The 26,284-nt window shown below is 38.7% G+C and overlaps 2 protein-coding genes and 1 non-coding gene across 7 annotated transcripts in view; 1 reads left to right on the top strand and 2 right to left on the bottom strand.

Moving 5' to 3' along the window:
• Positions 1-961, bottom strand: part of LOC121732265 — a 76,349-nt gene extending 75,388 nt beyond the window's left edge. For all 3 annotated transcript variants that reach the window (XR_006036344.1, XM_042122089.1, XM_042122088.1), the window contains exon 1: positions 853-961. The gene's annotated coding sequence lies outside the window, so the exon portion shown is untranslated. The remainder of the gene's footprint in view (positions 1-852) is intronic.
• A 4,583-nt stretch (positions 962-5,544) lies between these two features.
• Positions 5,545-25,147, bottom strand: LOC121732406 (solute carrier family 23 member 2). Of its 3 annotated transcripts, none has more exons than XM_042122275.1 (14): positions 24,996-25,147; positions 23,954-24,016; positions 21,605-21,700; positions 21,024-21,144; positions 18,547-18,780; positions 17,887-18,022; positions 15,359-15,479; positions 14,802-14,943; positions 14,479-14,592; positions 12,772-12,911; positions 11,998-12,145; positions 10,623-10,844; positions 7,527-7,644; positions 5,545-5,919 (listed from the first exon to the last, which is right to left on the bottom strand). In XM_042122275.1, the coding sequence occupies exons 2-14, from the start codon at positions 24,002-24,004 to the stop codon at positions 5,832-5,834; spliced, it is 1,731 nt and encodes a 576-aa protein (XP_041978209.1). In that variant the 5' UTR covers positions 24,005-24,016; positions 24,996-25,147; the 3' UTR covers positions 5,545-5,831. The 3 variants fall into 3 exon arrangements, with proteins under 3 accessions (XP_041978209.1, XP_041978208.1, XP_041978210.1); XM_042122274.1 differs by having other exon boundaries at positions 5,546-5,919; positions 23,954-24,020; positions 24,885-25,096; XM_042122276.1 differs by lacking the exons at positions 23,954-24,016; positions 24,996-25,147 and adding an exon at positions 22,295-22,372 and having other exon boundaries at positions 5,546-5,919.
• Positions 19,611-19,682, top strand: Trnaa-cgc. The gene has a single exon. It is a non-coding gene; the product is annotated as a tRNA-Ala (tRNA).
• Positions 25,148-26,284: the final 1,137 nt, after the last annotated feature.

Genomic DNA, 26,284 nt, shown 5'->3' with positions numbered 1-26,284 from the left:
ACTAGAGATCCATCCATCCATTACAAACTTTCGCATTTATAATAAGACAAACCACGGAATAACCTACTTGGGAAGTTCGCTAAGTACTTCCCATGTTTACCGTGTACCAACAATTGGGTTACGGGCTCAACTGTTACTGAGTACGTGACCGTTATTCCATCAGGGAGATTTAATGTTAAAACTGAAACTAACAAGGGTTTTGAGCTAAAAATATATCGACTAAATATCGATATTTATAAAATATATCGGCGAAAACGAAATGTCGACGTTTATAAAATTATTTTAGCGAAAACGGAATATTGATTATTCCAAATTATCGATACCTATCGATAAAAACTTTTCGCAACACTACATTCGAAAGGACATTCACGAAATTGCAAATAAAATAGTGAAATGGCGTAGTTGCTTTGTTCGTCGGATCAATTGTGATTTGCGATTAAACTTTTGTTGCATTTATATTGGCAATTTGTTTAAATAATTTATTAAAAATGAAGATCTAATTATTGTAAAATAGACCAATTAGCAGGTGTGTTAATTAATTATTGTGAACTTAAAATTATTTTGTCATTATTTATTGTAGTTAGTCTGTATCCTTTCGCAAATGATTTAATATTCCGAAAAGTTTTGCAACACGCCGATAATGAAATAAAATAGCGTCAAAAATGTGAAACTATTGCATTGTTTCAGCTCAAGCCGGCATCAAAATAATTAAAAGAAATTGGCGAAAACACGTAAATTGTATTGCGTGGGTTAAACGCATTTCTTTGTCATACATCTACATATACCTCAGTGTCATACATCATACTGTTTACAAACATGCGCTCCTGGTATAGTAAATCCATAATAGAATACCTGATAGTGTGTGTTCAGTGCCGCCAGCGTGATGGCTGCATGTCGGGACTGGCACTGCACTGGCACTGGCGCGCGTCTGGCAGCGCGGCCGGGACTGGACTGGCACGGGCGAGGCCCGGTCGATACGATCCCGCAGGTGAGTGCGTGCGCCGCCGCCCTGCACCGCTCAACTATTACTAGGACTTCAGAAACGTTTTTTTGCACTAAACAGCTCAACTATTCGTACTAGGACTTCAGAAATGTTTTTTTTTTGTCAGAAAAACACATCACCATTATACTGATCACTGTTATAAATTAATGTCCAAAATAGCTTGTTTGTAAGCTTTGTCTATGTCATTCGGTGAAAGAGCGAGAAAACTTCAGGAGTTCAGGACTACGCTTCACTTGTGAACTAAAAATTATTGTGAAATAATGAAACTGCTTACTCGTATTTAATGTTAATTCTTCAAGCCCCATAAGAGCACCGGTGATCGCGACAACAATAGAATACAATAGCATTTCCTGGAAACTGTGATCGAAGTACACACTAGACGTTACCCTGAACAAGATGCGCTGTAATTATTTTATCTCCGAGATAACACCTTTTCCCGGGCTTAAAGTGTATCTACAAAACAAATTTTATCGAAGTCGGTTCAGCGACCTAAGAGTGGGGAGGTGAGGAGGTAGACAAACCGACAGACACACTTTGGTATTTATTATAATATTAGTAATAGTTAAAATAATGTTCTGGGTATATCGGATTAAAACATGTACGGATCAGTAATCGCTTGCCATAATGCGATTGTCGTTTCATATAATTATGCAAAACTGCATCATGTTTTATGACAATTTGTGTATTTCCATGATAATATTATAAATGCGAAAATGTGTCCGATGAATGAACCGAATAACCGATGAACCTTAATGCTGGGTATGAAGCACAATGAAGATACTTGCAGTTACGTAGTATTTAGTAATCTGTACCTACTTTGAAACCCGGGAAAAGACTTGCGATACTTTTTGTCCCGGAAAAATGTACGATATCCGCGAGATAAACGGATTTCGGCCCAGCGGAGTTGCGGGCGTCGACTAGTTTCTCAATAAATGAAAGATGTTGTAGAACGATAACAAATGGCAGCTATGATCTAGGTATATCGACGGTGGAATGAAAATGTTACCAAAATGAGTTTTTTATATATTCGGAATCAGCAAATTTTTCTCTATTGATTAGTCTAAGCGGGCCCCTAGATCTAGGTACAATAATATTGAACAATACACATATTTGACAGTAAGATTTTCAAAGTAAAAATGTATTTTTAAACGGTTCTGTTGTAAAAATAGCAATAATATGGAACTTGGTAACTTTTTTCATTCCACCGTCGATATGAACTCGAGATATTGGCTGAGAGAAGGTCAACAAAGTGGGAGATAGCTGATATATTTCAATTTTCACCACATAAAATTTTCAACCTTTTACAGTTTTCAGATTTTCAATGTTCTTTGTGATACCTGCCGGTAAAAATAATAACACATAGTTTTTAAGATATTAACTATTACTAATAGGGTAGATACGTAGGTGAAACATACACCCATCATTATAATAATAATTATAGATACATATATTACAGACATACATTTCCTAATTAAGGATACGCCGTAGACCCATAACCTTATTATTAAAAAATCTATATCGTAAACCCCTGTACATGTTTTTATAAAAGGGAAGGATTTTTTATATTGAAGCCCTCAAAGCGGCTTTTCGTTTTTTCAGCCCTTTTCCCTGAGTCCCTTAAATTGTCATCAATCAGGATCGGCGAATAAATACTACACAAAGCCAAACGTTTGCACACAGTCGCCGAGTAATGTGGTACACCGTAAAAATGTTAACTGCGATAGTGATGGCACTTGGCAGATATCGATAAAATGAGCAATAAACTAACTAATAAGTAAAATAAAAATGTTTTATTTCAAAATTGTTAAGTTAAATTAAATGAAGATTTTAACATTTAAGCCTCATAGATTATCTGTAAAACTGTTCGTTAAATTGGAGTCTTTGAATGTGGCAGTTAATTAATTATTTATTTCAAAAATAGTTACATTGTTTGTGATGACTTGATGAGCACTGATGACATCACTTACCGTGGACCTGTTCGGAAATTAACTTGAAGAGACCATAAAAGTTTGGAAAACTCAGATGTGATGTGGTTATCTTTCAGCAAAGCGATTGGAAAATAAGTTAAGTATTGCGCGAAAGCGTTAGTTTCGTGATCATCAAAATTTCATATTTCAGCTGTTTATGCTAACTTGCTACAATATAATTAATCTTACTAGAAATATAAAAACCAATTTTATAGTGAAAGACACAATATATATTCTTTGCGTCCCATTTACGGCGAGTTTTCAAAACTCCTTATTTGTTTAAATAATTTCGCAATTAAAATGATAACTATTTATTTTAATCGTTCGTTGTCATGCGATTTTATCGATACACACCTGCGAGTACCAGTGTCGCGTAATTTTATCGATAGTCGATAGTCGTTGAGCCCAACTGCAACATTAGTCTAGTGTCGGCAGTAAACATTCTTGTCGTGATTTGTGACTGAATAATATTTGTTTAATACAAATTCCTCGTTTCCATTTCCGGAATCTGAAGACATTGTTTTATACCTTTACCGCAAATTACGAAAAAATGCTTGATTGTTAATGTATAGTAACTGCCAATCGAAAGTTAAATCGATATTACTAAATGTAGTAATATCGATTTAACTTTCGATTTTTTTTTGATTTTATTAGATTATTATAGTTAATAACGTAATCACGCTGAAAAGGTGGTTTTTTCACTTTGTATTTCCACAGAGAATGCTTGTACACAAGGTTTTCATGTTTTGATGTGATTTCAAAATAATTGTGTACAGGGTCTACTCTTTTTTGATAAGCTATAACTATTCTCTAGTAAGTGCCAAGTGGCTTGTTACTGGTCGAAATAAAAACACTATAATGTCAAGTGATTTTAATTATTATTGTACTCACCATTTTGTTTTCACTTTATTTCTTAACAATATTTTTAATTTTACTCATATTATATACATACTTATACAATCATTTCAACTATGTACATTAAAATAATACTATTTCGTATAATCATCTACACCACAGACATATAGATCAAGATAGATACGGCATGAATATGTACCATCGAGGAAGTTAATTCCTATGCAATTGACAGACCAACGTTATTTGGTCGAATATGTCAATTCAATGTTAATTGTGATCTGTCAGCTGGGTTTAACGTAACGCAACCAAACTACTTAGGTCCCCGATTTGCATAGGAATCAACTTCTCTGATAGTACTTCACGTGCCATATCGCGCTCCCAAACGACGAGCAATGCTCGTCATTTTTATCGGAATCGGACGTCAATCGGATTGAATAGAGCTGTAGAAATTCAAATAGAAACGTTGCCCTAGATAATGGACACGTTTCTTATCATCGGTACGTCACAACTAGGGAATGCAATACCGGGATACCGGGATCCCGAAATACCGGGATCCCGCATGCATTTTGCGGGACTAATCCCGGTCGAAAATTTAGCGGAATCCCGCGGGACTGGCGGGATTACAAAGCAAAACTGCAGGCGGAGGTGCGTGAACCGGCTACTAGCAGCCCACTAAACAATTATTTACCTTCAATTCACTTTTAATGACAATGGGGATTGTCCATTTTTTTTTAATTTTGTTCATTACAAAAACATTTCGAGGAATAAGGTCAGTGATCGTTTTTCTGTATATAAACGAAAAAAATACCCATTAGTTACTTATATTTTTGAACAAATATGTTTAACCTTTGTTTGACCTTCAATGGCGTTAAATTAGCAATAAATTCGACCAACATTACGTTTCGAACTTTTGGTAAGCTTCTTGTATCAGCTTTCACATAATGAGAACTTGCATTTGACGAACCAGCCATTATAAATAAGATTGAAAGGAAATTTAAAACATATGCAGAGGTCAATTGACGGCCGATGATGACGTCAGAGCGAAACTTTAAAAATTTATTGAGAAAAAACTAGCCAATGAATTTCAAAATTATTTAATTTATATTCTTAAAATACCCTATTTTAACGAAAAAAAATATAAAAAGTACATGTGATTTTTTTTGGACAATGCCTATTGTACCACAACCAGCGTGGAAGCTGAGCTAACTTTTTCAGCTGCTGGCTACCTAGTGTGGAATATCAGGAGCCATTTGGCAGACGACACAAAATTAATACCTTAACTTTTTTAACATACTTTTATAAGTTTGGGCTGTATGTATGTAGCGGACTCTTTGAGTTTAATTTTATATCTATATATTTAGAAAAAAAAAACTTAATTATAAGATGAAAATAAATTAGTGACTTTTTTTAGTTTTTTTTAACTATTATTATTATGATTAGACACAAGACATATAAAAAATAGTTTTCTTTTATTTTTATTAATAAACCCCTGTAAAAAAGTGTTCCACAAAGTTTGTTTTCTTTGACTTTCTGAGCATAAAACGGATACCCCGTTTTATGCCCAGAAAGCCAAAGTATTTATTTATTTTAAAAGTTTAAAATCAACCTGCGGGATCCCGCAAATACCGGGATCCAGCGGGATTGTGATGGTTCAATCCCGCAAATACCGGGATTGAAATTATCTTGCGGGATTGCATTCCCTAGTCACAACTCACAGTAGGTAGGAAAAAAGTGTCACGCTCATTTTCATACAAATGAAGGGACATGCGGTTTAAATCTTGATCTATGTTTGTGATCTACACTTAAGAATACTTTGACCATACTGAATATAAGCCGTCGAGCCTGCAAAGTGCAAAAACAGCCTGGCCACTCTCTCTGTAGGTATGACTTTGTTTTCACAATTTTGGCACGATAATATAAGGTTATTTATTGACCAGTGACAATAACAACTGGGTTCAACTTGGATAGAATCAGAGATTTCTACGTATGGTGCTTTAAAACCAAATCTAGCTGTCCTTTTTCCTCTTGAACAGTGCTGTGAATTTCCCAGCCTCGTATGTCGGCATGAAAGGCAAATATGATGTCCATTTCCACCTGCAAACAATAAGAAAAGATCATCCATGAATTTTGTATGTTACTGGGATTCTCTGGTATTTTACACCAGCAAAAGGCTGTTTATCTATCGTATTATTGTTTATGTTATATGTATAACATGTTAGCCCAAACACCTAATTCTCCAAGTCAGGGGTTCCCAAACTGTGCGCCGCGGCGGCGCCCTGGTCCGCCGTGGAAAGGCAAGAGGCGCCGTGAGTAGATCCTCCGTCATTTTCCATAAACACAAAATATAATTATTATGTGTATAAAATAAAGTAATAATACGAATTTTACAGAGCAGGCAGATGATTAAATATTGGTTCATTATTATTTACTTGCTTAACCTATAATCATTAAGGGGTGCTTAATTATGTATATTTTTGGTAAAGTAAGGCGCCGCGCCGCCGTGACAAAGCATTGAGACTTGTAAGTGCGCCGCAGGCTGAAAAAGATTGGGAGCTCCTGCTCCAAGTAAAAGCAGTCTTACAAGAGTACAATAATAATGTCTTGCATCAATTATTTTGATATTTTCATGTCATGCCAAAAAGAGCAATATTTTCCCATGACCCTATTGTCACACTATAAAAGATGAGTAAAGCTTTTTGTAGCAATTTTTCAGGCACAAATATCGTAAGGCCACGCAGTTTTATATTTTACAAGTCCCCAGCCGTATTCTGATAAGGAAATACGGCGTCGTAAACCTCCTGCCCCCCGCTGCGGCCCTAGTAGGTGGTTAGCCAGGGTACTGAGGTAAAATAGCAATAAAGGTGATAACGGACTTTTAACTATTATTAAGTAATGACCATTTTGCAAAATTACTTCCCTGAGGGACATATCTAGATCTTATGTTTTTACAATAAGAAAAACAGCTAAAAATCTCTAAAAGTAAGAAAAATAAAGTGCACAGTATAAAAATAAAGTACAATTTATTTTTCTTTAGTATTAGGTATATTTATTATTTAATCGATAAATTTCCTTTAACGAAAAATACTTACGACTTCAACAGAAATCAAATTATGAGAAATAAAGTATTTTCGCGTACTTTATTATTATTATAAAGTACAGAGTAGTGAGTACAATTGTAACTTAAATAACGTACAATACTTTATTATAAAGTACGGGCGGTACCCCTAAATAGGATTGTAGGAAAATATTGGAAGTGCAACACCCGAGAAATACTAAATATGCATAGTCAGCCTTTAATTATCTCTTTGTTGTTTGTAAAATATTCGATGACAGTTTAAGACAACATTAAAAGAACTTCGTTATTTGAAAAAACAGTTAAAGAATTTGAATACCAAGTTTTCCCACTGAAAAGTTTTGCTTGTGCTTTGGAAAAAGTTTACAAATAATAGTCATTTAGGCTCGGAATTTTCTGTGAAATAACGTCGAGCCTCGAGCCAGGCCACAGCTTAAATTTAGAAATCTCTGGGATGAAAACTTAAATGATAATTCGAATTAGGTCTAACATGAAGCATATTTTCCCATTGTCACATAATAGTATTTTTTTAAAGAAAAAAAGTGTCCCTTAATTAATTTTTTTTTTTTTGTTGAAGTTCATTGTGTTTGTGAGTCTGCTCGGTAAAATGACAACTGACTTAACTTACCTTCTTATAAGCGTCATTCCTACAGGGAAGTCATAAGTGTCTCCCTCCTCACTAGCGCCAGCAGCCTCCAGAGACATTTCCTTGGCCCAGGCCGTCAGACCGCGCTCCTCGTCAGTACCTGTACAGTTATGATGTCCTGGTTACTGCAGTTCAATATTAACCACTATAACCACTATGAAACATAAGTAACTAGAGGTGGAAATTGAAAGAAATTAAATCGAAATGTGGTAAAAAGATGACGATTCGCCCGAAGGTAAAAATGCTTGCTTTTAAATTATTGTCTTAACGCTTAAGAGGATACAACAGCGGCTAGAGAAATGAAAAAAAAGTACGTGTAATATCTATAGCTGTCTCCCTTACCTCAAGCCCATACCGCAGAACGCGATAGAGACAACTGCAGAAAATCCAGAAAATCAACGATTCGTTGTCCCCTGATTCCTTCTCCAAAACTTAACCGATTTAAGTACTTTTTTCATTAAAGATTAAAAAAAGGCTTGAGCTGTGTTCCTATGTTTTGCTTTTTTTGTATAATCTAGCCAAATCTGTTTTCTGGACGTTTGAACACAGTGGAAAATCTGGCCATTTTTTTGGGTTTTTGAACGTTCATATCTTATTTAATAATTAAATTATGAAAAAAAAGAAAACATAGGGACATTGTATTAGTGGCCGTAGATATTCAGGAAAAAAATTATAACTCTACTAGCATTATCCAGGGAGGAAACAGGGGACAACGTTTGTATGGAAAAAAGGGCGGTGTGGACTCCTCTTAAGGTAGCTAGCTATACACGGGACAATTATCGTAACGATTTATCTCCTCGATATTAAAATGGAACGACAAATTGTACGTGTGTAGCAATATCGCAAACGATTCGCAAACGTTCAAAAGATCGATTGGACGATTTTCTTGATAATTTGTCGTTTGTCACCTTTAAGTACTCGCAGATAACATCCATGATCCATACTCATATTTACCATGCGAAAGTGTGTCTGTCTGTTTGTTTCCTTTTTACGGTTTAACCGCTCAATCGATTAGAAAATGGCGAAATGGAATTTGATATAGAGATAGTAAGGACGTAGGATAATTTTTATCTTAGTAAACGAATTTTGGGCAACGTAATTGCGGGCAAATAATAAGTTATATCGTACCCAACAATTCACTAACCTATAAACAAAGCAGTATAAGAACTGATAGGAACAGCATAATCTAGATGGCGGGCTGCCAACACTCCCAACATCCGGCCTCAGAGGTCAAGAGAGATGGATACGATTTACAATGTGGCCAAATCAAAAGACGAATACAAGTCTACCGTAATTTGTAGGACGATGTATAATAGTCTTTATTAATGGCAGTTGTTAGTTATTAATTTTTGAATTAACAGATTCAGCCTGCAATTCGTTTAACGCGCTATAACCATTCATCTTTTCAGGATAAAAGTATTCTTTCCCAGAACTTAAAATATCTCCATATTGTCTATTAAAATCCATTCAGCGGTTTAGTAATAACAAACAGACACTTTCGATTTTATAACATTAGTAAATTAATAATCGACAGTTAGCTTTGTCCACACTGACCACTGTGCCTTGGTTCAAGCATACACTTTAATTTGCCCATCCTACTAATATTATAAAGGCGAAAGTTTGTTTGGATGTATGGATGTGTGGATGTGTGGATGTATGGATGTTTGTTACTCTTTCACGCAAAAACTACTGAACGGATTTTAATGAAACTTTACAATAATATAGCTTATACATCAGAATAACATATAGGCTACAATTTTAACCGACTTTCAAAATGGGGGAGGTGTTATGTTCGTTTTTTTATGTTCAACGATTACTCCGCCGTTTGTTAACCAATTTTCAAATTTTTTCTTTTGGTATATAGGGTATCATCCCAATTTGGTATTATATTCCCAAAAGTGGTGATCTGATGAAGGATCCATAAGCAATCGAGGGAACTCCTTAAAATTTATAGGGAAACATGTGGTGACTTCGATTTCGTGAGAAGCATTTTAAGCATATGCTACCAACAAGTAAGATTTTGCACCGAGGTATACCTGGTATACCGTGGTTCGGAAGGTGCTGAGAGAACTCCTGATTCTTTATAGATACAAGTTTGGGAATTTCAGCGTTGTTTTAAGAACGGAAAGCATATGCTACTATGCAAATTACATTCATCATCATCATCATCACTACCATATTATACCATGCATCGTCCCATTATTATGAGCCTATTATGACCCTGTTATTGGTACTTTTCATAGTCTTTTAGATTGAGACTCAAGTTTGTCAAGCGATAATTAAAAAAAATCTATACTTTATTTTTCATATTATAAACCTGAAGAGTATATTTGCTTGAACGCGTTAATCTCAGGAACTCCAGGTCCGATTTAAAAACTTATTTCAGTGTTAGATAGCTAATTTATCGAGTAAGGCTATAAGGCTATAATATATTATCAATACTAATACGACCAAAGAAACTCAGGAAAATGGGGGAAATATTAGAAAGGGTTTATCTCACTAACTACTGGAGCAATTTTTATGGCAATATTTGGCACAGATAGAGTACACCACGTGATAGGAGTACTTATAGCTATTTTTTATGGGAAAATGTACGGTTTCCGTAAAATTCCTAATTTACGCGGGCGAAGCCGCGCGGGACATCTAGTAGCTTATAATATGAAATGTATTTATGGTTTTTTAATTACGCGACAAAAAACATTTTGTCGGTTACGCCCTTTCCATTTTTTGCTGTTTCATTGTTCGCAATCGAAACCATATCCAACACGGTTTTTCACTTTAACGCGGCGTCACCTTAAGTATCAAACTTTGACTATAGCCGAAAATTTCATCTGACGCAAAATCTTCCACAAAACATAGCTCAATCATACGCTAATCTCAGGAACTACTGGACCGATTTGAAAAATTATTTCAGTGTTAGATAGCCTATTTATCGAGGAAGGCTATAGAGTATAGGCTATTTTTTGTGGGCTATATTTTGTCTGTGAAATTCTTATTCTACGCTGGCGAAGCCGCGCGGAACGTCTAGACGTTATGTCTAGAGTCTAGTATTTAATAATAATAATTAATTGTACTCACCAGGTATTAAATTATCTAGCAGGCACCCAACAATCCCGCCCACCAATATCGAAGTGGACAGCAGCACCTGCAGCACGGCGTCCAGCGCCGTCACCCCGGTCTGTATGACGCCGCTGTGGGCCGACATCCACCGCGTCAGCACCAGCGGGAAGAACAGGCTGAAGCCGATAATGTACAGGTTCCGGGAGCTGTTCAGGTCCACGTACTGCAGGGCTGATAGACCTGCAGGGCGATTCACGATTCTTGTTCGACTCGGATTTGGATACTTTAACGTGCTGTCATTGGTTAATTCTTAGCGCGGCAATCGTTTATATGTCGCGCGATGATGTTTCCGAATCCGATTCGAATTGCCTAATTGTGGAGTCAGGGCCCTGGAGAAGTTTGTCTGGTACAAACTTCTCCAGGGCCCTGACTCCATAACATAAGTTGCTTGTGGAATATTTATGCAACGGGGTTTTAGCATCTCAGCATAAAAAGCATCCAAAATGTTATTAAAGTGTTACAAATTACAATCCACAATCTAGTAGCCGGTGCCAACTGCTATTGCGTTACTGTAACATTATTTTTTGTGTATTTGCACATATTTTATTTTTAATTATTTGGTGTATTCGAAAGGGTTCGTATTGATTTGAAGTAAAAATATTCAGAAGTCGGGCCGCGCCCGGTTGTATTTATAAGACTCAGACGCCTGTCAAAAAAATTAAAGCAACGATGTGGCAGTGATATTGCTTTTAAAATTACATTGCCTTTTGATTTGTAGACATCTCACCCTCAATTCTGTAGACTGTAAGTGGATTAAAAACTTTGAAAGGAACTGATTTTTGCTCTTGTTTTGTTTCTAAATTTTGTTTGTAATTAATAAGTTCGAACGTCGGATAGAGAACATATACTACATACACGTTCCATGCGCACGAAAACATTTGTGGGAATATGCGTGGTCACCGCAAAGGAAGATTTTCCGACCGAGCGAGGTCAGAGGTGGTATGCTCGGTCAGGCCGAAGCCCACGTGATACATTTTAGCTGTCGCATATAGGTAATATACCGACGCACTTAGAAAACTTCGATAAACCTTCTGAACGAACTTCGAACTTCCTGCATCGCGCGATGCAGGAATGTTGCGAATTGTGCGTACTGCCACACATTCGAAGAGATAAGTATTATTATGGCCGAATTTCCTTTTTTCCGTCCACCAGACTTTTCATAGTGCTAAACAATAAAACATACATCGAAAATAATGAGGTAAGTACATAATATTAGGCTTGCTCTTAACATGTACTATAGCTAGCTATAGTATGACGTGAAAAAGTAAAAAGAATTTAGTTATGCACACGTGTCACAGTGATAAGTTATACTCATAATATTATGAAAACATACCAAAGGCGCAGATCATGCCGAACATGACGCAGAACAGGCCGCCGACGACGGGTTGCGGGATGATGATGAACACGGCGCCCAGCTTCCCAACCACCCCTTGCACGATCATGAGACCCGCGGCCCATTGCACCACGCGCCGAGAACCCACCTGGATAAAGGATACATATACTATCGCCCAAAAGCAAGTACAGCCTACATAATATTATCTTCAGAAAACCAAATTAGAAATCCAAAAGCATGAAATATACGTAGAAACAATACTGATTAGAGATTGAGTTAGCCTTAACGGCCTCTCTAGGTTAGCCAATTCCCAGTACAAGAAATAATAACGAAAAGCATTGCTTATTTACCCATGATCGACGTCGACGGTCGATCGTAATAATATTCTGGTAGCAACCATGGCACAACTTAAAGATAGCGACCTTAATTGATATTTCAAATTAACATAGTTCCTAATACGTAAATGGGATACCTACTGAAAAAGCGCCCCATAGGAGTTATAGGACCCCCCTTTGTCTTAGCTTCGTGGGACCCCCTATGTGACGCTCAGAACTCAAAAAAGTCAAATATGTAACGCAATATTTGAACGACCCTTCGCTAAACCTGCTACAAACTCATGGTACCTTGGTAGCTCCGATGGCGCCGACGTTCTCGTCGAAGGTGTTGGTGCCGTGTCCGGAGCCCCATGACAGGCCGGCCAGCGCGGTACACAGACCCTCCGAGCCCAGACCATAGTTGACGACTCCTCATTGAACCTGCTACAACTCATGGTACCTTGGTAACTCCGATGGCCCCGACGTTCTCGCCGAAGGTGTTGGTGCCGTTGCCGGAGCCCCACAGGCCGGCCAGTGCAGTCCCCAGACCCTCCGTACCCAGGCCGCGGTTGATCGCGTGAAGCGGCGGAGGAGGAGCCGCTGGAAGGAAAAAAATTGACAAAACTAAACGAAAAAATAAACTTCATTGTACAGCAACTAAGAAGATTCAATCGTAGGTCACATCACACATGACATTTTGACTAATTACAAAATACTATTTACTTATCGAGTCTCGTCTATCTATACTAAAGTTTAGGCACTATGACGAAACATACATACATTAACTGCCAAATGCCAATAGCCCTTCATCTATTCACTGTAGTCTGGTAAAAAAAGACAATGTTTGCCCTGTGGCATCACAGCTCCGTACAGCCAGAGACCAGCCATACAAGCGAAACTACAAATCAAATCAAATCAAATCAAAATAATTTATTCATGTAGGTCACACAGTAACACGTATGAACGTCGAATAAATAGTTTAGGTACGCATTAACAGCATTATAAAGATTAAACTTCCTAAAGTTATTACAAAATTCCATTTTATCCAATTTCCATTTAATACTGTATAATATCCTACTAATATTATAAAGGCGAAAGTTTGTTTGGATGTATGGATGTGTGGATGTATGGATGTTTGTTACTCTTTCACGCAAAAACTACTGAACGGATTTTAATGAAACTTTACAATAATATAGCTTATACATCAGAATAACACATAGGCTACAATTTTAACCTACTTTCAAAATGGGGGAGGTGTTATGTTCGTTTTCTTATGTTCAACGATTACTCCGCCGTTTGTTAACAGTTTTTAAAAAAAATTCTTTTGGTATAATATAGGGTATCATCCCAATTTGGTATTCTATTCACAAAAGTGGTGATCTGATGAAGGATCCATAAGTAATCGAGGGAACTCCTCAAAATTTATAGGAAAACATTTGGTGACTTCGGTTTCGTGAGAAGTATTCTAAGCCTATGCTTAGAATACTTCTTCTGTTGGTAGCATATACTAACAAGACGTAAGATTTTGCACCGAGGTATACCTGGTATACCGTGGTTCGGAAGGTGCTGAGAGAACTCCTGATTCTTTATAGATACAAGTTTGGGAATTTCGGCGTTGTTTTAAGAACGGAAAGCATATGCTACTATGCAAATTACATTCATCATCATCATCATCACTACCATATCATACCATGTATGATGTTTTTGTTTGTTAGTTAGTATGATGAGTATGTTTGCTTGAACGCGTTAATCTCAGGAACTACAGGTCCGATTTAAAAACTTATTTCAGTGTTAGATAGATCATATATCGAGTAGGATTATAGGCTATATATTATCACGCTAAGACTAATACGACCGAGGAAACTCAGGAAAATGTGGGAAATATTAGAAATTACGAACTACTGGAGCAATTTTTATGGCAATATTTGGCACAGATATAGAGTAGACCAAGTGAATGGTGTAGGGACATAAGCTATTTTTATGGGAAAATGTACGATTTCCGTAAAATTCCTAATTAACGCGGGCGAAGCCGCGCGGGACATTTTGTTTAGGTTGTAATACATTTATTTAATAATGTTTGTTTAATTTAACTTACATACAATCTACAGACTTTGATGACTGATGATCTCTTTTAAGCTTGACAACTTATGTTCTCCCAGTAACTCACCGCACATCCTGGCCGTGGTGGGGTAGTAGCTGATGGACTCCACCGTGCACGCCAGCACGCCGGCCAGCATGCCCAGCACGCCAGCCACACTCACAGTGGGAGCGCCCCATTGGCCTACAAACATTAGAGGAGAAAGTAAAAACCGTAGCAAACTAATATTATGTACGTTAAAAGCTTGTACATCTGACAAAACTCAGTGCAAGATGCCTGCATCTTTCTTTCATTAGGAGGTGTATATTTTGTCGAGGCATAAAATAATTCTTATATCTTTTCCGAAATATACGAAAGGGAAAATTCGAGGCGATACAACCCTAGTAGCTCACCTGGATACGGTACCCTGAACCAAGGTGCATCTTCAATGATGTTAATCTTCAGATCTGTCCGCGCGGGATGACCAGCCTCGAAGACATCCGTGATGGTGAGTATACCACAAACCGCCCACATTATCGCGATGGTTAGCAGCACCTTACATTAAAATGAGTATAATATAGCTTTCCACAAATTTAGTTTCGCTGACGGTGGCCGCTTTGCAGGTTAGCAGGGCCCCCGCTACCATATCTGCAATGTGTGCAATGCACACGGGTGTCAAAACCAAGGTCCCAAAAAATTTGCCTAAAGGGGCGCCAAAATCCTTTTTTTGCACACAGGCGCCAGTAGCCCTCACGGGGGCCCTGCAAGTTAGCTTTCTACGCAGGAGTGTTTATAAATAGACGATGTAAAATATCATTCTATTAGGGTTCCGTAGCCAAATGGCAAAAAACGTAACGTCTGTCCGTCACTCACAGCCACTTTTCCTCGAAACTCTAAGAACTATACTGTCGAAACTCGGTAAGAGGATGACTCTGTAAACGGCACTATTCCCCTGGTGGTGGCAACTTACCGGGAACAGCTTGAACAATGGAAACCAGTTGATGGTGATCCCAGACTGTCGTCTCCACACCAGGGTGGGGATCTTCACCTCGCTCATACACTGGGAGAATATTGTCAGCAGCGTGAATGTTCTGTGAAAAAATAATACTCTGCACTGTTATAAACGACACTATCTTGTATAATTAATACACTTATAATATTATTATGGTTTCTCGACAACTAGGCAACGACTGCAAGTATATCTATGTTCCATGAGTATGTTTCTAGTTTTCTACATACTTTGGGAAAACATACAAGTTTATGAGGGAGTAAAACGAGGAAGATAAGATATATTTTGTGATGTTACTAGATATTAAAATAGTCATCAATCATTTAAAAAGTAACAATCCAATAGCTTTTTTATTCAATGTAAATTCATATTGCGAAATCCTTTCTAATATAACCTGGATAATACCCGGATGAAACGATATTATCCGCGGAGCAGGATTTATTTTCAGAACATTAGAGGATCATAGCAAATAAACAAAGTACATTTCAGAGTTCATACGCCTGTAATATGAAATAGCTAATAAAACGCTACGCGCTATATTTTCCTTGCTAAAACTATACATTGCTGGTTTCATTTTTGTCAGTATAATGCATTCCCCTAGCCACTACGCAATGTACAGCTCAGTCTGCGTTGTATAGTCAGCTTCACTAGTCTTGGTACTCGCATTGCACCCGATGCAGATATGATCAATACCACTTGTTGCGCGGCGCTCGTTGCCTAGCAACGGCCCAGATATTACAGCTACGACCTACCGTCAGATATTTTGCATCCAAAATGACTCTTATGCCAACGATTTAAGGATCATTTTCAAGAAACTCCGAGGTAAAATATCTCTGAAGTGGCTCTACGTCATATTTCAATATCCTCCATTATAAGTTTTTATTAGGTATTATATCTCTATACTCTAGTTTCTAATATCTTTGAGGATGATTCATCACTTTATGTATAATATTTTACCCAAATAGAAACGATCTATCGCATATTTCAACTAGGTATGTAATGAATTCTGAAGGCCAAAACCACACGACAACCACAAGCACACCACAACCACACCACGTGGTCGGGCGTATAATTCGTAATGTAAATCAACTGGACCATTCACACGTACCACATTTTGCAGTCGTTGTTGACCACTTGTGTGATACCGAGCACATCGCAACCACAACGTTGCGTCGATGCAATGACAGTGCGCGCACACCGCCCGCGCTCTTTCGCCCTCCGTTTCATTGACTTTCGTACGTAACCACATCGCAACCACTGGCGACAACGCAACCACGTCGGCATTTTGTCGGCACGACAACGCAACTACAAAAATCTGCAGCGACACCATTCACACGTAACCACTGCTCGACGACATTTTGTCGTTGGGATGTGTTGTGTCCACGAAGCTAAAACAAAGGTTGTGTCGTTGGGATGTGTTGTGTCCACGAAGCTAAAACAAAGAATCTGTCGTTGGGATGTGTTGTGTTATCGCAATGTTATCTTGAATATACAAAAAATTTTCATCCACTTTTCTTCGACAGAGTCAGTTAAAAGATATAATTAGAAAAGCGAGTAGGCGATTAGGTGTTTGCTTAATTATATTAACTTTATAAGCATTAAAATTCATAATGTAAACATTATGATAAAAGTTAAAGTTTAAATGTCAATGCGTAGGTTCAGTGCTGTAGAGTTTATTAGCTTCATGGTTTATAGAGATTGAAGTTCACCTAGAAGAGGAAAGATTCTTTCATTGTTTAATTACAATATTTTAATAAGTTAAGTCATAAGAAGTTTGCCACTGTCAGTGTAAAGATAATACTGGACTTTTAGGTTGCTTGTTCGGAACTTCGGACTAGTATGAACGTAGAGTCTCAGGTAACCAGACCCAGAAAATCAAAAAATATATTTATGTACTAGATAATAATAATTGCGAGTGGTATTTTCGTTATATAATTTTGTTAATTAAGATCACAAATAAAGTTCCGTATGACCACTTTATTTGGCGTTAGGTTAATTTAGGGTTCACGTAATCGACACTACATTGTTTTTTTTTTTGGAATAAAACAAGGGCAAACGAGCAAACGGTCACCTGATGGAAAGCAACTATCGTCGCCCATGGATACTCGCAACATCAGAAGAACTGCAGGTGCGCTGCCGGCCTTTTAAGAGAATCTCAAAAACTACCGAACCGATTTTGATGAAACTTGCAGTATTCCCTATAAGTTGAACAATACCTTGTAGAACAAGGAAAGAATTAATCGTACTTGTAATTCCGGAGTAACGCAAACATAAACATAAAACACCCACACATGCATGCCTTTCACACCTTTTTTTGAAGTTGGTTAAAAAAAATGATATTTATGGCACTCTAGGACTACCGCAGTAAAGCTACTGCATAGCATTTTCATCAACTTTGCACTGTCCGGTCGGAGTGGGTGTTAGGCTTTTTCGTTACGATTGATTAAGTCGCCGCGCTCAAAAACATGAATATCCAAGTGGGTACATACCCAGCGGCGATGCCCCACTGCTGGGCGGCGGCGTGGGCGGCGTGGTCGAACAGCGTGAGGCCCACCAGCGCGACCGTCGGCGCAATCGTCAGCGGCGTCACGAACCGCAGCACCGAGCCGATGAGGCCGAAGTAGCCTGGGAAGTGGTTTGATTGGGGTGATATCGCGTGATGAGGTACGAGTGAGTTTGTATTAGTGTTATTGACAGTTGAGTGATAATGCAAATAGTAAAAGAGTGCAGAGCGTTAACTATACTGGATGTTGGACATATTGATACAGACTCGGAATCAGCGTTGTCAATCAGTGATACTGGAACCTGCTGCAAGCAGTCATTGCTGCTCGTCCACACTGCGCGCTCATGGCTACCAGGGCATCATGACTCCTGCGGCACTCACCTCCGAAGTCCGAACATCTGGAACAGCGCCGCGACCGCTATGGCACCCGACAGCTCGCACATCCTGCTCGTCCACACTGCGCGCCGCTCCTCCGCGCTCATGGCTACCAGGGCATCATGACTCCTGCGGCACTCACCTCCGAACATCTGGAACAGCGCCGCGACCGCTATGGCACCCGACAGCTCGCACATCCAGCTCGTCCACACTGCGCGCCGCTCCTCCGCGCTCATGCCTACCAGGGCATCATGACCCCTGCGGGACTCACCTCCGAACATCTGGAACAGCGCCGCGACCGCTATGGCACCCGACAGCTCGCACATCCTGCTCGTCCACACTGCGCGCCGCTCCTCCGCGCTCATGGCTACCAGGACATCATGACTGGGGCAGCGCCACTCCGGCAGCCCCAGGATGGCGAGCGTCGGTACCAAGAAGGAGATGGTGCCGCCCTGAACTATGGGCAGCCGACAGCCGAAAGTCGCTTGCAGCCAGGTTATTAGACCTGGAAATAAGGATTGTCTTTAATAGAGGAATGCGAAAATCCATAGACACCTAAATTCGCAATAAATAAAATATGTAGACTGGAGCTACAAAGTAATTTTCTCTACATTCCAAACAGAGACCAGCCATCTACGAATAATAAAAACTACCAGCCATACAATTCCAAATCAAAACTGTCGTTACTCTCCAGCACTGCACAAATCAGCGAAAATCGTTTGTATGCGAGTGAGTCGTGATACTACTTCTGACAGGAACTTTTAAACAAACTTAGGATTATTCTCATTTCTCTTTCCCCGATTAAAGTCCATCAACTGTGGAGACCGCAAAACTGACGGCTCGAAGGCTCGCATCGAGCCGGTTCGATGGAATAAAATATATCGATTTAGAATAAAACTATCGAGCAATGCTGAATGTGTGGACGAAAGCCCGAGCCGCGGGTTTTGCTCGACGTTATTGCTCGATTGAGCAAAACCGTATGTGAGTACTTAGACTTATGCTACGAGTAAGTACTCACATACGGTTTTGCTCGATAGTTTTACTCCGAATCGAAGGAAATGACATATCTGACATAGGTATGTACTTAATTTCATCGAGCCGGCTCGAAGCGAGCCTTCGAGCTGTCTGATTTGCGGTCCACACGGTGGTTATTGCTCGATTTGGAGTAAAACTATCGAGCAAAACCGTATGTGAGTACTTAGCATTACGATATTTTAATAAACTTAACGCAAATAAACAAGTGTGTGGTATTTGGTGAAAGTAACGTTCAATGTAAAATGCGTATGTAAGGTCTAAATGTAGAAGTTATACGAAAATACCTCGCCGTAACTCATCGGGGGTGTAACTCAGTGGTAGAGTGTCTGCTTCGCATGCTGAAAGTCCTGGGTTCAAATCCCAGCACCTCCACAAAGACATATAACTTTTATACTCATTTTTTTACAATTTTAAAAGCTTAATTTTGCACTGTAGTCTCTTTCACTAATTTAATACATTTTGTTGAAATAGAGCAAAATATACGGTTCCCGAAGGATTCCATGGTACGCTTCGTGGACCATAATATCTAAATTCTAGTGTTGAAATATTCACATGAACTTTTACGAAACTATTCAAATACATGGACAGACAAACCACAAAATTCTGAATACTTTTAACATTGTAGATTTAAGATAGATGAATTTAAATCGGAATGGATATCTTATAACTTATAAGTTATTGAGGTTATAAGTTATCTTTGAAATTCTATCACAGGAAAAACTATTTTTCCTTGTAGACTTAACTTGATAGGACAACAACCTCGGTGTCAATATTTAGTTTAGATGAGCCGCGACTTACATAGTCACATTAGCACATGGCTTAGTAAATAATCTCCTTACTTATAAAAAGGTACACACTGTACACTGACTGACATACTTATTATAGTTATTTATACATTATACATACTATGTTTTATGTCTTGTCTGAAACGTTAGAAAAGTCTTGACGGACAATGATGTATAGGTAACTACTAACTATCAATCAAGTCTACTAATAAACAGGTATTATAAGATCAAAACAAGACTTCAGCAAATAGACAGAGAAATGAGATAAAGATACAAGCGAAGGTGTACAATAAAGTAATTTAAATTGACAGTTGACACCTGACCTACTTGGGTCAATTTCTTTGATCCTTGATCAAAATATAATATACATATTGGTTTTTCGGAAATGGTGCCAGATATGGACAATATTATGGTGGGTGTGGTATTTCTTTTATTTTTTTTTTAATATCTATGGACGCTTCACACCATGTCAGTCTGGCCCCGTGCTAAGTATGTACTTACCTGAAGGACTTGTGTTACAACTTACAGGTACCAGACAACGGAAATATATTTAATACTTTTATACTATAGTCTATACTTATAACATATATTTAAGATTTTTATTATAATATGATACACATATTTAATACACATCCGTCGTGACACAGGAACTTTTGAAAACTTTTTGTTCCGACGGCGGGATTCGAACCCACGACCCCCGGCTTGAGCTACCAACGCGCTTACCAACTGAGCCACAGAGGTCGTCGCATTGTATCCCATTTAAGCTGTAAAAGCTTTCTGTAGAGGAGTCAACAAAAATGCTGTTTATCGTATCGTACCGTATAATACTTCCTTCTCCGTTTTGTTTGTAATAATCTTCTACCACTAATATTTCCCTGGTCTACCTGTGGCACCATAAACCTCTCCCCCACCAATATTCCCATGGTACCTGTGACGAATATCATGGTGGAGATGATGTTGGAGCGGTCAGGGTCTGTCTCCTCCATGCACAGCGCGGGACACAGGATAAACGGGATGGCCACTATAGCGCCAATCATCGTTAGGTAGTGCTGGAAAGAGATAGTAATATAATGAATAATGATTAATTGATTATTGATGTGTGTGTGTAGTAGTGGAAGTACGGTAGTGGAGTAGATGGAATAAAAGAGACAATTTTCTTTGTGCTACGCGACTGTACACGGATATTTCGTACGGGATTGTTTCACCACTTCCTGATAAAGTGCCGGATAGGCTATCCTGTATCCACAACTTTTTTGACAGATTCTCCATACTCTATTTGTTAAGGGGTGCATAGCCTATCCGGTACTTATCAGGAAGTGGTGAAACAGGCCCAGAGTATAGAGAATCTGTCAAATAAGTTATGGATAGCCTATACGGCACTTTATCAGGAAGTGGTTCACCACCTGTTTCAACAGGCCCTCTGTGACATAATTGAAAGCTATCAGGAGCGCATAGCCCAAAACAACCTAACAGTTACAACCACCATAAAGTAGGAAGATTGAAACAAACCTGCAAAGCCATGAAGATGCAGAGGTACCACGGTGGTGTGTCGTCGATGCCGTAAGTCACGTTGCCCTTGCGGCCCTCATCAGCATCACGCCGCTCCTTGAATATACTTTTTCATTACCCAAATATCCCTAAATCCCTAATAGTTTGCTATAACGTTGACTAGAGAGTTTGCTATAAAGTTGACTAGAGAGACTACTTCTTTTACCTTCTTGCCTTTTTCTTCAATTAATGGTACTTCTTTTACCAATACCTATCAGAGAATTTGATTCTTAAGCCGGGTCCAGACGAGTGTAAGATTACGTGTGTTTAGCGTCAACAGTGTGGACGGCACACGAACTCAAAGCGAATTGTCCAAACGAGCCTTTGTGCTCGCGCGAAAACTGACAGCTGATGGATAAACCCCGAGCGTTACATGTAATGCTCGTAGTGCCGTCCACACGCAGAATTCGTGTTACATTACACGGTGAATTACATTATACGTTACACTCGTCTGGACCCGGCTTTAGGCTGATGCAGATGGCGGACCTACTTATTTTGGTAGCGTTTTGTCTACCCCAGCCGAAAGATGACGAAATGACGTAGGTCCGTCAACTGCCTATGATCAATTTCTTCGATGGTGCTTTGATGAGAAGTTGGACGTGTACTGTGTAGCTGGTAGTGAGGTAGCCCACTGTATGGTATATTATTTACCTCAGTGCGTACAGCAAAATATTCACTATTTCTGGACATCTTGACATAAAAGTTTTAATATTATAGTCACAATAATTATCTAATAATTTACACTAACTAATATTTTTTTCACAAATCCGACAAAACACCAAACATGCTTTATGAAACAAATGCAACTGTAGAACAAATTGCAATAATTTGCAACAGTAGCAAATGTTTTTCGATATGGATTGAAAATGTATCCATTTCATCGTCATAGGTTTATGTTGTACTGTACTAAACAGTAATGATTCTGTTATTTCAGCATAATATTCATATTCATACTTTAATAAATATTATAAATGTGAAAGTGATGTCTGTCTATCTATCTGTTACTTCTACACGCGAAAACCGCTGAACCGATTTTGCTGAAATTTGATATAGCGATACTTTAAGTCCCGGGAAAGATCATAGTATACTTTTTACACCGGAAATATGTACGCTTCCGTACGTCAAACGAATTTCTGCGCAACAGAGTTGCGGGCGTCATCTAGTACCTACCATGAAGTTAATATACCTAGCGGAATAGAGCAACAATCTCAAGCTGTCAAACGAAACCGAAATTGGTTCTCAACTGTGTGAATTTTTTTTCATATGTGTACGTATACACTTACACAAGCATGATTGAACATGAAGTCTATGAGATTAAATTGTCAACGTGCGGCACGTGCCAAGTGCCGACTGGACGTCAAAAAAAGAGTGCTGCTGTCATGTATCACACTTCTCTTTTTACCACGCAGTGTTACTGATAGTGACATCTCGCTTGCTCAGGCCTTTGTTTCTCTATTCCGCTAGGTATATTAACTTTATGGTACCTACCTAAAATTGTGTTCTCGGCACAATTTGAATACACGTGCCAACTGTGAACTCCATTCTCCCGAGTCCCGACTAAAACTTTGCATTCACCTACACAACACCTACACTACATTTGCTATGCAGCGTTTGAGTAAATTGTACAAAGTTTCTCGCGCGAATTTGATTGTGGTTGTTATTTTGGTTGTTTCTGACGGGCCCCCGATTTTGGTAAATCGAATGTGAATTTCATTCGGGTCCCCTTTTAATGCCTCGATCGCAGACTCAAACTTGCGCGTGGGACAGCCTGCGCTCGAAATGACATTCGAGACATGAGAAAAGGCTCTCAAGCTGTCTTGACTCTGTGTGAGGACTGACGAGTGAGGTCATAATATTATGCTAAAATGAGAGAGCCTGCGATCAAAGTAACATTTGATGTAAGAGAATTAAAATAGGACTCCTGAAAAAGAAACCGGTTGGGAACCACCGTAGTTGACTGACTTCAGCTGACTCAATCTGCCTTAAAGTTAATTAACCGATAAAACTTTCTGAGTTCGACCGTGAAAATTCTATGCACAGACCACAGTGTGGACTTTATTAAAATAAGTAAGGTGGTATGATTTTATGAATTGTCGATTAAAGGAGTGAGCAGCGGATGCGCGTATCGCACACTGTGTTGGGGCGCGGCGGATTTCCGCTTCCATACAAATTGTATGGAGGCGGATTTTTGCGATGAGCCCCGGCACGCTGAGCCCCGGCACGGCCCGTCTCAGTGTGCTCACTCCTTAACACGTACGTACTTAATTCAAAGTAGTTAGCCATAGTGACATAGTCAATTTAACAACTTACGGAATCTCCTCCAAAGCTGTCCAGTCCGATGTTAATGTTTTGGTGAACCATTTTTGCCTGGAACTATTACGTAGGTAGTTGTTTAAAAAATACAATAGATATAAAAAAAGTACTTTACCACTTTTTATTGTTTTTTTTAACATAAACAATTTTTCTAGTCTATGCTAGGTTTATTAGCTATAATTATGTCTTAAACATAGAATATGGTCTTAAAAGCCACATATATAGGTAGGGTACACAAACTTAAGGCTTGGTAGGCTGTAAAGCCACTAAATGTTACAAAAACTAAGTAGGTACTGTTATTTACATTGTTAACTTTAAAAAAACACTTTTTCGATCAAAGCTGCGTTTGTTTTCCCTCTTTAAATCGCTACGTGTGAAGGAGGCTTTAGTTAGGTAGATATAACTACTATACTAGCATAAAAACCTACCCAAAAATGCATTATAGGTACCTATATATGCAATATGTATACCCCCATTTTAATGCTTTTTAGGGTTCCGTACCCAAACTCCAAAGGGTAAAAACGGGACCCTACTGGGGGGGGGGGGGGGGGGGGTCTCATACAACAAACGCGTTTTTTTTAGGTATTTTCGCTCGTTTAAGTTTATTCACAAGTTCCCACATTTAAAACGTGCACGACTAAATTATGTAGGAATTTATATCCATAACATTATGCAAATTGTTATAGCTATATTGGTTATTACAGCTTAGTTAGGTTACATTAACCATGTCGTTATTCCATATTAATTATAGTTCATCTGGTTCTAGAACAAAGTAATAATCATGGATTCTTCAAGAAGGTAACAAAGCTATAAGGTAAATAGAAATTTATTAAGCTCGTACTAAGGCTAATAAATATTTCTAATACATCCACAATGCATTAAAATCTGTAGTTTAGGCGATACAAAGGTATAGGTTTACACTATACTTACGTACGTACGTATATTCAGGGTGCCAAAATCTTGCTTTTGCTTCACCGCAGTCACGTAAAACAAAAACCTCAAGATTTTTCCAGTAACAAAAATACTATAACATATTCACCTCAGCCCCGACAATTCCACTGGTCACAATGTAAACACGACCATCACACGGTACGCCGTCCACCACTAATTCACACTTCGCGAGTCGCGACTGTTTGTTAGCAAGTAGCTTGGTGCATACGCCGTAGACCGTATACTCGGTAACAAAAGTATTTGACTTTTAACTATCGTACGGTCTTATAGCATGAAGCTTCTGTGCGCGTGGTCCGAGCAGTGACGGATTAGCCCTTAATCAAATTAAGCAATTGTCTAGGGCATCACGTCTGAGGGGGCACCAGAAGAGTAAAGGTTCAAAGACCGATTCTAGTTGAGATACGGATAGGGGGGCCCACAGGCATGGATTGCTTAGGGCATCAAGTAGTCTTAATCCGTCACTGGTTCCGAGGACTTGAGACATAACTGAAACACAGGCCGGTATAACTTGTCGGTACTTAAGATGCGATCCGGTCTCAAGACGCGGTTCGCCTCCGTGATTGGTCTAAATTTTGACAGCCAACCAATCACAGAGCCTGAACCGTATCTTGAGACCGAGATGTATCTTGAGTACTGACTATTTATACCGGCCTCAGACTTCAGAGATGAAACTGATGCTCTCATTTAACGATAACTTAACTTTAATTTAATGAAATTTTTTGTGATATAAACTCTACGGATAAACTGCATAAATGCTCTGCCAAACTCCTCATCAAATTAAGGTTACTTATCATAATATATTAAATACTTTATGCGAAAGATTGTATCTGTCTATCTGTAATTCTGTATGTCTGTCTGCCACGTCTTCGCGCTTAAACAGCTGAACCGAATTTGTATAGGATGTGTACGGAGCATAATATGAACTGCTACGGAGATACAAGAAGAATAAATATTAATGGACTTTAAGAAATCCGACGTAAATAATAACTAACTCCGCTGGCTCAGCGATCCGAAGTGGATCTTGGCCTCCGAAATGAGATTCCGCCATTGAGCTCTGTCCCGCGCTACCTCCTGCCAGTTACTGACTTGAAGGTCACGCAGGTCAGCCTCAACAGCAACTACGAATACGTAAATAATAATCGACTTAAATAAATATGCAGTCAACATATTTAAACTGAAATATATGATAATAAAAATACACCTTAACTTTAACTTTAAAACAATCGAAGTCATCATTGATTCGATATTTCTCTCATCATTAACGCTATTATCGCCGACTGTACTAATAAAACAAAGTCAATAAACGTTTTATTAACCGTGCATTGACAAGGTCTTGAGTACTCCAGATTTATAACTCAGATACATTGATAACAATCT

This window comes from Aricia agestis, chromosome 12 (genome assembly GCF_905147365.1).
Source record: "Aricia agestis chromosome 12, ilAriAges1.1, whole genome shotgun sequence".
NCBI classification, from domain to species: Eukaryota; Metazoa; Arthropoda; class Insecta; order Lepidoptera; family Lycaenidae; genus Aricia; species Aricia agestis.
This window is presented reverse-complemented; position numbering and strand designations above follow the sequence as displayed.

What these genes read in the sequence shown, in the direction of transcription:
- LOC121732406 (XM_042122275.1), bottom strand. Translation starts at nt 24,004, where the DNA reads ATGGTTCACCAAAACATTAACATCGGACTGGACAGCTTTGGAGGAGAT. An exon ending in CATTGTTCAAGCTGTTCCCG is followed by an intron (nt 14,944 to 15,358) that starts GTAAGTTGCCAC and finishes TTTTAATGTAAG; the next exon opens with GTGCTGCTAACCATCGCGAT. An exon ending in GCTAGATAATTTAATACCTG is followed by an intron (nt 7,645 to 10,622) that starts GTGAGTACAATT and finishes ATAACTGTACAG; the next exon opens with GTACTGACGAGGAGCGCGGT.